The following is an 11,498-nucleotide window of genomic DNA, read 5'->3' on the forward strand; positions in this document are numbered from 1 at the left end:
TTATTCTGTAAGAATAAGCAATAGTTCATTAATTTTTTTATTTTTCATTTCCGCCTCAGCACTTGCTGCTGGCCCCATCGGATGTTGCAGGATGGGGCATTTTTATCAAAGAGTCTGTGCAGAAGAATGAGTTCATCTCCGAGTACTGTGGAGAGGTTAGTTGAACAATTTTGCAGCTTTACCATGGTGAATTGTTTTAAAATAATGTGTAGGTGTGTTTCTTACAGTATGTTTGAGCATACACAAATACATATATAATCATGATGCATTATCTATGATTATGTATTAATGAAACCTGGCCAAAGAATTTACACTTAAACCCTAACTCGCACCATGTTCTCAACACCACACAACAGCTGTACAAGAGGTTGATTCAAGCAATGTAAAGCTCATCTGAAGTGGATGGCACTGCGGTAACATTAATCTCCAATACTAAGCTGTAGAGTGGTGCAAAATAATATATATTTCATAAGTTACCTTGCAGACCATAATAACCTACAGTTTAAGGCTGTTTGATGTGTTTTTTACTTTTAGATGGAACATGTCTGAAATGATGCTTCTACTGTTTATTGTTAATATTGCATGTGTTTTTTTATTATATACTATTTGTCAAAATCTGCTGTATTCAGTTATTTTTACCATAAACACCCAGATACCTCCCTCCCAAGATATCTGAAATACTTGCTCTATTTTGCATTTGTAGCAGTTGGCAGGTCTGATATACCCTAAAACTTAAGCCTTCCAAAATGTTAAAAATTAAATTCTTAAGTGGTTTGCAGGATTATTCTAAACAATACTGTAGCTACTATTAAAAAGAAATGTAAGAACATTTATTTTCAAAACACGACTTAATTCCATTTTATGGCTATTTTTCATCACTGTTTTTACCTTTACAAATTGCTCCATCAGTGAGTCTGCCTGTTGGTACTAACAACTGTTTACAACTTGGTAAAGGCAGAGTCATTAAAATCTGCCTTTGCAGAACCAGCAGATGATGCAATTACAAGGTTATTTATTAATTTTAACCCTTTGCGGTCCATTGTCGGACTGGGTCCGACATTGCAATTATTCCTCACAGGTCCTTTGTCGGACTGGGTCCGACATCATTATAGCAACGCAATAAACGGGTGTTTAGTAGTTTTTTCTCCGGAAAAAGCAGAGAAAACCATTCAATTGCCGAGTGGGAGCGACAGGAGCCGAGACAAGTCGAAAAAAAAAAAAGGCTTATCTCATGAATAGTCATACATGGTATCAGGTATCAGATAACACTTGAAATGTATTTGCTTACGATTGTAAGTCGCCCTGGATAAGGGCGTCTGCTAATAAATAAATAATAATAATAAATAATAACGGGGCGGTCATAGTAAACAAGCTGGCTGAGTGCGTCAGCGCACAGAGACTATCATGGACATTTGCAGAGCTTTTTTCAGATGTTATAGTAATAAAATAATGACTTGGATCGCATTATTGAGAAGTTTGGTGATAAAACTAGTGATCCTGAGATGATCGATCGGTATGTACGGCTATTATTATTATTATTATTATTATTATTATTATTATTATTATTATTATTATTTATTTCTTACATAGGTGAACGCTATAGCAAACGAAAGGGTGGGGCGGGGCTGGAGATGCCTAGTGAGTGCTTTGTTGATATGCAGGGCCATTTAAACCCGTTTGACTGTGAAAAAAAATACTTTTAAACAGCGCGTATAAAATTAACTGCGCGTGTGAAAATTAATTAGACCTGGTGTGCCTGACGCACAATTAATAAATGGACTGCAAAGGGTTAAGTGTTTTGAAGCTAACAAAAGGTCTCAAGTGTGCAGTTGTGAAAGAAACACATTATAGTAATTGCCAAAACACCTGATTCATTCAAAACTGCAATTCTGAGGCCTGTGTAGCAAGTGGAAGTGTAAAACAGGCAAGTTTTATGACATTTGTTTGTTAGCAACAATCACTTACTTTATGGAGGGCATACTGTAAGCTGTCATTGTGTCATCTACTTGTTAAAAGCCTTTGATTAAGTACATTCTGTATTAACTGCTTTTTCACACTTTCCAATATTACAGTTGACCATTTATGGTGTAGTATGTTCAACTGTATACAGCATACATACCTTTTAAATAAAAGTATAGATGAAAGTATTAATTGTGTGTTTTGTTTTGTTTCCCCCCCCCCCCCCCCCCAAGATCATCTCCCAGGATGAGGCAGACAGGCGGGGAAAAGTATATGACAAGTACATGTGCAGCTTCTTATTCAACTTGAACAATGGTACTTTTTTTAATTTGCAAAATTCAGAGATTTAAAGTGTCTTTTTATTTGGTGGCTACCTCTAATCGAGTTGAGAGTGTATTTCTCGCATGCTCTTTGCTTTGTCTGTGCCTATCATAGATAGCGTGCAAGAGAAAGTACAGTCTCCGCTTGATTCGAGGTGCCACCGATCACTTATAAACATATTACAAGTCATTTAAATCTAAATAAAAAAAGATTAAACATGATTTTGATAAAACCTGTTGTGGTTTAAGCATTTAGATTACTCTGACATTGACATTAAGAGTGCGAGATCTACACTCTGTGGTATAAGTGTAGTTGCTGCGAAGTAGTTTTCAATGGGGACGTGACTTCTTATAATTATTGTTTTATAGACCAGGTTTCATGTTAAGTGAACTAACTTGGATCTGTAATTCATTGCAGATTTTGTTGTGGATGCAACACGCAAGGGTAACAAGATACGATTTGCCAACCATTCTGTTAACCCCAACTGCTATGCAAAAGGTAAATAAACCAAGGAGCGATTGTTCCCATCTTTAGTTTAAAGAGTTGGAAATAGATTGCAGGGAAAAAAAAATTCTTGTGTTTTGTTTACAGTTCAATTTTTCCCTTTCTGTATTTGTGAAATAATGATATTTTTGTTTCTCTCATTCAGTTATGATGGTTAACGGTGATCACAGAATAGGTATATTTGCGAAAAGAGCAATCCAGACTGGTGAAGAACTGTTCTTTGATTACAGGTATATATAAATGATGATTATTATTCTCTCCCTTCCTCAGCCTAAACCCTATTGTAACAGCATTACCTATAATAGGTCACTTAAACTTACAGATTTAATAGAATAAAATGAGCTTGAGCCATTTGACTTTATAAAAATTATAAAACATGTGTATAAACGGTAACATTGTGATGTAAATCAGATTTGTTGTGCAGTTTCATAGTGTGAAATCAGATTGTTGTGTAGCCTTAGGGTAAAATCCAATTTGTTGTGTATCTCGTAGTGTATAATAAATCTATTTTAAGTAGATTCATCTCTTATTTTAGCAGTTCCCGAATATTTTAAGCCGTACAATGTATTTCGCCCGATATATTAATTCAGCGTTCTGGTAAGGGGAACTTGTATACATTTGTAAATGTGCTGCTGCCTCTCTTGCTATTGCTAATATTTTATAAACCATTTAATCTGGCAGGCTCATAGCTTCAGTGTTATTGAAATTCCTTAGACACAGAACTAACCCCACTCTTCACTTTTACTTATTGGGGTCATGTGATGTGGTTTCCAGAACATAGACTTGACGCTTCAAGGTATTGCCTCCATACTCTGAACACGGGTGTATTCTATGATTCCTTAGGTCAAGTTTGATCGTGGGTGTCTTACAAGAGAAAATAAACCTTTCCTGACGCTTCACAAAGCTCCCATGATTCTCTAAATAATAATCCATTATAGGTGGTGTCCAGTGAACATTAACCATTTCTGTACAACATTGTTTTTAACCTGGATTTATCAGTGGTACAATCCTTCACATTTCAATTTTGCTTCATGTTTACAAACCATTTGATCTTATCTGACATGCCACTTAAGAGTGTGCAAACAGGGATGCTTTGTTTTTGTTCACACACTTCTAGTTACAACTATGGAGAGAGGCACATAATTGAGCCCTGGTGCTTGGAAGCTGTGTCTATTGAAAGATCACAGAATATAGAAACATGATTGCTTTGTGTTTTTTTTTACAGGTACAGCCAGGCTGATGCTCTTAAGTATGTGGGTATCGAAAGAGAAATGGAGATTCCGTGAATGCATCTACCTCCTCTTGAACAAATGCCTTATGCTCTTCAGGAATTTTTAGTACCATGTGCAGTTTAAAAAAAAGGTATTTGATACAGCCAGGCTTGTAGGGTTTTACAAATATCTGCTCTGATAGTAATTTATAACAGTGACTTTGAAATCAGCTTTTTACTGCCTTTTTCCCCTCCCCAATACACCTGCAAGTTTTTGTATCTAATGATCATTTTTCTTTTCAATACAGTACACCAATGAGCTATAATTATGGAACAATTTAATAAGAAATAAAACAGTACTTGAACATGTATTTGTGTGTTTACAGGAAGCATTGCATTTTACCCGTGTTTGATGCATCATGGATTACTTTTTGCTTGTGTTTTTGTAGTTTTATAAAACTGTACCACTTATATTGTGACTACTGATGCCCCCCAAATAATGAATACTTTCCTACTACATTTTTTTAACAGTGTGCCGTCTGCATACTTTTTAAAATACACAAACAAAAACAAAAAAATACAAAACCATCTACATTGCACATTTAAAACTCAATATGTAGTGAACTTTAGCTTATAACCAAGCAAAGAAGACTGGCATTTTCAGCCTCCTCAAGTTCAATTTCTTCCAGCAGCAGCCTATTTGAGCTTCCATGTTTCACACACTGCATTACTCCTGGCTATTTGAAATGTTGATCATCCAAAGCTTACAATTAACCTCTTACTGATTTCTGGCTGCCCACCAGCCAGTGTTGGTTGATTGTTGATTGCACAATAATAATAAAAACTGTACCTGTAGCTATGTGAAAGGCAGAATAGGGGAACAAAGTTACCTGCTACCCACATGCACTTTGTGGAAGGATTTCTCAGTTCTCAAACTTGAACCAGGCATTCCAGTATGCAAGTAATATACCAATACCCTGTATTAATACCTCAAACATGAGTAAGGCTAAATAGTGGAGATAATGAAAAACAACAAGCTTTATATCCCAGTAACTGCTGGAGAGATGATGTGTATACATGGAAATCAATGCGAAGAATATACTTGCAGTTTCAATAAGTTTTGTGAACAACGATAGTGATAGATACCAAAATGGAGCTCTGACAGGAACGCAAGACTAAACTTCTGGAAAGTTAAAGGCCTGTGAGACAGACCGCGTCTCATCACCGACTCCTCTGGTGCTTGTGCATTTTTGTTACACGCTGTGTTTGGTTGCTGAGAAAAACAGCTGGGGATTGTCCAGTTGCAGATCTCTAACCAGTAGGTGGCAGTGTCACGGTGGAGCCACTGACTATAAAGGGAACCGCTGACACATCCCCAGCCTGCCAAGAGCCACAACAACACTGTTCATGCCACGGAGCAGGACAGAGGCAAGATGAAGGAATAAAAACATTCTGTTTGTCTGACCATTGCATGTGGAACGGGGGTCAGTGCTGAATAATTTTCCTGTAGGGATAGAGACCAGTGTTTGGGATTTTTAGATCCCAACAAACCTATAGGAGTTGTGTCAGCGGGGCCTCCTTTTATAGTAGGAGCAGGCTCACTGCTGTGTTTCTTTTTCAGTATTTTTCATTTTCGTTTTCACATTCGGTGTATATTGTCTGCCCATACCCTAGCATTGCTGGTAGAGTCACAAGGCTCATTGTGTGTTGCCAAAATAAATCCTGGGCGTCTGTGTGATGTTTCAACGTCAGTTATTGTCTCTTCCTGTCTTATGGCGGTTGCACCCACACCCCCCTATCACAGCCTGTCACTCAATGGTCTTATTTCATACAGACCTCCCTCTGAGCACATTGCAGCAACATGTATTGAACAGCAGGCTTAAAACTCTCCAGATGTTTTGCTACACAATTAAGAAAATGTACTGCTTTATTATTTTTTTCAGCATTAAAATGGAGAGCTTCACACCTTTTATAAAAATAATAAAATACCACTGAAAACTGAAAGCCTCCAGAGGTAGCCTAAAAATAAAAACCTGCTGTATGTCACTAAAAATAACTCAGCCCTGTATGTTTGTGTTAGTGTTACAAACATGCCTATTACTTAAAATACAACAGATAGCCCTTCAGTAAAATACATTTCAAAATAAGTGAAGCATTTCAGTTTATGTTGCTGTATTTTGCATTTAGGACATTTCTTAATTATAGATTCATAGAGATATATGGATACACCTAATCCTTTCTCTGCCACTCGCTCTATACAAAGACAAAAATATAGACTCCAGTCATTCAAATGATCACATATCACCCATCTATGGAAAAATCAATTCAGATTTCTCTCCAGTCCATTAGTTGTCTCACTGAAATCAATTCAATTCGCAAAAGTGTTTTTTTTTTTTTCAGAGCACAGGATGGAGTTTACAACAAACAGTGAGTCTCCCCAATACATCTTGTCTTTTTAAAATTATATTTTACTTTCTTCACACCAGCCTTGCCCAGGTCTTTGAAGGCTTGTATTGCCAGGGACTATTTCAGTGCGTGATGATTCTTCCGTAGAATATAAAGAAAAGTATTGGTATTAAGAGGGTATTGTTAAGAAAAATAAATGTTGGATATACAGTATTTACATAAACGCTCTTTGTATATTGGGATTCTCACCAAACCAAATATATATGGGATTTTATTCACAATTTTTTCAGGGAGGAAAATGATGTTACTTTATTATATTTTTTAAAATTTCCATTAGCCCTTCTGCTGTTTCTTTAATCTTTCCCTACAGACATAGCTTTAAACATTTATAGGTATAAGAAATAAATAATGCTTCTACACAGGCCTTTAACAGGCAGTGAACAAACCCTATTAAATGTTAGCCTTTTGGCGTAATTCTTGGGATGACGTAGAGGGCGCTCTCCCGCTTTTTTCTTATCCTATATCCTTTTCTTTAGCCAGTCTTACCTTCCCTCCCTGGCGTCCTGCCCGGTAGCGTCCGCTGATCTCTTCCGGGTGGAAGCTGATCCCAGTTCAGCCTCATTTAGTATTTCCAGCCAATCACACAATGCAACGCTCGCCTCGTCAATTATTAGGGCATGGCCAGCGCTGCTCCACGTATGTTATTGGCTGCCCCTCCTGTCTATCTCTCTCTTTTTCTACTTTAACCCAGCACTATTTCCGCTTTCTTGTCTGTGTTTGTTTTTTGTTGTTCGCTCCTTTCACTGCAGGCCATTTCTCTGCTCAGCGCTCGCAAGATAGTATCAGCTTTTTTCCTACCTGCTCAGTCTGTGCCGTTCAAAGCACAGTGACATTCTTAACTTGGTCTGCGTTTTCATCAGAAAGACTGTTTCAACGTCACTGCTGTACTGCAACTCTTACCCACCGGCGCCTCACAGACCATGGTTACCACGGCAACGCCTCATCAAGCGACTACTGGGAGTGGTAAGTTGCCATGGCGACCAGGCAGCTTTAACAGGCAATTCGAGCCTGTGCCTCACTACTGCAATCTTCTGGTTCCTGCTGCTGCGCTTTTGCAACATGAGCTTCAACTCGCCGAATTGTGACATCTAAATACTGCAGGCTCCTCTTCTATACCTACGTTAACTTACTTATATCATCACTAACTGTTCTAAAGCAAATGTTTTATACATAGACAAGGATTTTAATCACATTAACCAAATATATGCTACCCTGCTTCACTGAAGCCAATAGTTTCAATTCCAATCTCAACCTCTTCAGCATAACACCACAAGCTCTACATAATTTAAGCTGCTTTGCTATTGCTGCGAATCTCGCACACTCCAAACTTTCTATTAATTCCTGCAGTTCGTTGTCATTCCAAGGGATTCTCAGTACCCTCCTGCCTCAACCTCTTTTACTACATTATATTAACTTGAATTTTTCAAATCCAAACCCCTCCCCTTGAGGACCTCGTCATGAAGCCAAGCTTATCAGATTTCTGAGATGTTAAGAATCCACCGTCACATTAATTTTCCAGCTTCCCTGCATCAGGCCATTCCCGCAACCTTCTTGTTCCCAGATTTACACTTCCTCATTTGCCCCCAACTTCATCAAGGGACTTAATATAACTTTCAAAGTCCATTTCATTCAATTTGACTAGTACCAGTCAATACCAGTCACATACGGAAACCTATGTGCTACGATTATCAACATTTCAGTCAAGCGTCCTCCTACCCCGCAATAGACAATACACTCTTAGACTGCTCCTGATCAAATCAATAGGTTTTGCAGCAGCCTCCGAGCAACGCATTCCCATCCTCTCAGGTTCTGCAGCGGCCTCAGATCTATGTATTCTTCATCTCTGCCCAAAGGCAGCCCCATCTCCGACATCATCTAAAAACGCCTTAACTCTCAAATACCAATTTCCACCACACTCAGCAGCTCTCTGCTCTCTACAGCAGGCCACTGCACACTACTTACAGCATTCCATCGTTTACTCTCTCAGATCTCTGCCCGTTCAGCAGATCTTACCTCTACTGTTAATATCTCCTCATTACAGCAAATCTCACTCCCTCTTTAGAGCTGCTCACTATTGCAGCATGCAAAAGTTGCTTTAGTTTACTGTTTGAGTTTCAGTGTTTTAAAATAAAATATCAAACAAAATGAAATTTCAATGTACCATTTGTAATTCAGTAATATGAGAGAATTGGTCTGGGGTCTGAATACTTTTGCAAGGCACTTCCAACGCTCCAGCTTTCCTCCAATACCTGGATTTAAAATATATATATATATATATATATATATATATATATATATATATATATATATATATATATATATATATATATATATATATAATATATACGGTGCGCTTGACTTCCTCAGTAATTTTGTCTGCTTATCCTCTCAGATACTACAAGCTTTAATACATGGTACGAGACTGGAAATCTGTTTTGATTTATGAATTAAGGAGTTCCACTATTTGGAGAATGACTGGAGTTGTGAAACCCAAATCTCTGATTTATGAGTTCACCTTTTCCACTCCAAACCTGACATGATGGTAGCAAACCGCTGATCAATCCCGTATTAACTAACACAGGATGGTCGGCATCTCATCTCTCTGCCTTCGTTTTTAGAAACAACTCGGCAGTCGATTTCATATATTTGTTCAGGTCCAGCTGCCACCTCAGCCCTCATCAAACTCTGCAACACCAACATCTGCCGTTCAACTAAATACAACACTCTCCAACCTTCTGCAATCTGCTCATCACTACATGGCCGCACCCTTAGCCCCAGCGACCAAATCTTCATTTACCACTGGATGGAAAACATTTACATCTTTCTGCACTCAAAATAAAATACATCCCATTCCGATTTAATGAGCAACGGATTCTAGCCTCCATCGCCCCAACCCCCCCGCCCTGCTGCTCCCTCCTGGCTCCCTATATCAATAGACATCCTTCATTCTTTAATCTCTACCCTCAGAAAAGACCATGGAAGTACTATGTCTAACTGCTCTTGTGAAGCACTTCCTCTGCAGGACTCCTGAAGGAACAGAGTGCACCCTGTGAACTTACCGTGACCACACCAGTTGATTTACCAGTTTAAAAAAAATTAAAATAAAAAAAGTTACCAGGTTACCAGGGGGTGGATTTCTCCGCTGTGCAGAATTCTCAACTACATCAACTTCCAGCTTCCCAGCTCTAGGCCTCAAACGCTCCGATCTCTCTCAAATCCCCGGAAACCACTTTATCCTCCACATCAGATCTTCAAAAACTGTCCAATTAAGCCAAGGATTCCATGTCTTCCGTTGGATCCCCTCTTCATCGACAGCTCCAGATCTATAGTTATGAGACACTGGTTCTCATCCCGTTAATGCACCCTATGTCACAGATCGGGCTTTCTTCAAACTATTTCTCCCCCCATTAATTCCGGATCGGAGCAGCTGCCTCCGTGGCCAGGGCAGGAATCAATTAATTAAGTCTTGATTAAGTCTATGGGGCGCTGGACCTCTTCAGCTGTTGAACTTTATATTAGATCATCCTCTGCTGACATCGCCACAGCTCACCAAGCACTCGTTAGCTTGCCCGGAGTGGGGGGGTTTCCTCCCTGCGGGGGGGGTTTTCCTCTCCACAGTGCGGACGGCTTATAGGCATAGGTTGTCTACTAATATCTCTTGTCTCTTGTATTTTCTCTTTTCTTCTAGCTTTTGTCTATGTGTGCAGCTCTGCGATCTCTTTTCTATCCCACGGTGCGGTTCTTGCGGGGAACCGGGGGTCCTCTTTCGGGGGGGACCGGGTCGGCCTCTTGTCTCAACCACTGCCACTCAGCTGTTTTTCGCCGGCCTGAGGGGACCCCCGTCCACATCCTATTCTTCTGCTGCTTATGCGCTAGGCCTTTCAGGCCTCAACCTTGCTGTCATCTCCTCTCTTCCATTTCAGGTCCAGGACCATTTCAGCCCCCTCATGCAGTAGGCCGAGCCTCCACCTGCCGAGCGGGCCCCAACCGAGAGGGGGTGGGGGTGGGGGTGGGGGTGGGGGTGGGGGTGGGGGTGGTTTCTCTGTTTTCGTCTCTCCTAAACGGACCCGAGACACTTTTCCTAAGCTCTCCACGCCGCCCAGCTGCCAGCTTAGCTGCCTGAGGATGCTGCACTGAGTTGCGAAGGATCTGTCCTTTTGTCCTGTTCGTCCCCTTCCTGTCTCTTGCTCCACTAAACGCCCAGCATCCAGAGGATGCTGCCTGACCCGTCGGGAGCGAGAGTCAGATTTGTTGTATGTTATGTGTCTAAACTTTGCTCTTTCTCTCTCACTTTACGTCACCCAGCAGTCGAAGGATGCTGCCTGACCCGGCGGAAAGTGTTTATATCTAATCCTTTGCTCTTCTCGAGTCTCCCTCTCTACGTCGCCCAGCAGCCAGAGGATGCTGCCTGACCCGACGAGAAGGGAAAACTCTTTGTCTACCCTATCTCATCCTGCTATCAGTATCTAACCTCAATGTTACTTAGCACCATTCCCAAACTCCAACCCTTAATCTCGCCATCCCTCTTAAACTCGTCTCACACTTAAACTCAAATCTCTCGCCCCTCTCAAGCCTCCTAAGCAACCGTGTGGCACTGCCACTTAAATTGAATGTTTGGTTCTACATGGTACAATAAACGTACCATGTGTTGCGCCTTAATTGGGCAGCACGGAAGCCTGGCCAGGTTCCAAATACATTTCGAGGTTCTTATTCGCTGGAAGCGGCAGCGTTGTTAATGGAAAGATTGTTTTAGACAAGTATAAATAGTACCTTTGTTACGCCATTGGGGGGAGCTGCTTACCTGCCTTTTGAGTTCCTGTCGTCTCCTTAGTTCCTGTTTAGGGACTCTATTCCTTGTTTTTGAAAAGTCCGCGGCGTTCTTTTTCCCGGGGTGGTTTGCCATGGTAGAGCGATCCTGTTTACCTTCGACTGTCGTTCTTGTTGGAAGTTGATTTGTTTTTTTATCAGCAAGTGCTTTGTTCCAGTTTCAGGCTGTTTAGCCGGTGTTGTTCACCTTTGCTGCCCACGATCGCTAAAG

The 11,498-nt window shown here is 40.4% G+C and overlaps 1 protein-coding gene across 2 annotated transcripts in view; it reads left to right on the forward strand.

The window, feature by feature from the left end:
• The window catches only part of LOC117400656 (histone-lysine N-methyltransferase EZH2-like), a 29,876-nt gene extending 24,131 nt beyond the window's left edge, over positions 1-5,745 (forward strand). For both annotated transcript variants that reach the window (XM_059023046.1, XM_059023047.1), the window contains exons 16-20: positions 60-155; positions 2,193-2,274; positions 2,698-2,778; positions 2,930-3,014; positions 4,010-5,745. In XM_059023046.1, coding sequence (XP_058879029.1) covers positions 60-155; positions 2,193-2,274; positions 2,698-2,778; positions 2,930-3,014; positions 4,010-4,070 — 405 coding nt within the window. In that variant the 3' untranslated portion in view covers positions 4,071-5,745. The remainder of the gene's footprint in view (positions 1-59; positions 156-2,192; positions 2,275-2,697; positions 2,779-2,929; positions 3,015-4,009) is intronic.
• Positions 5,746-11,498: the final 5,753 nt, after the last annotated feature.

Source organism: Acipenser ruthenus, chromosome 4 (genome assembly GCF_902713425.1).
Source record: "Acipenser ruthenus chromosome 4, fAciRut3.2 maternal haplotype, whole genome shotgun sequence".
NCBI lineage: Eukaryota > Metazoa > Chordata > Actinopteri > Acipenseriformes > Acipenseridae > Acipenser > Acipenser ruthenus.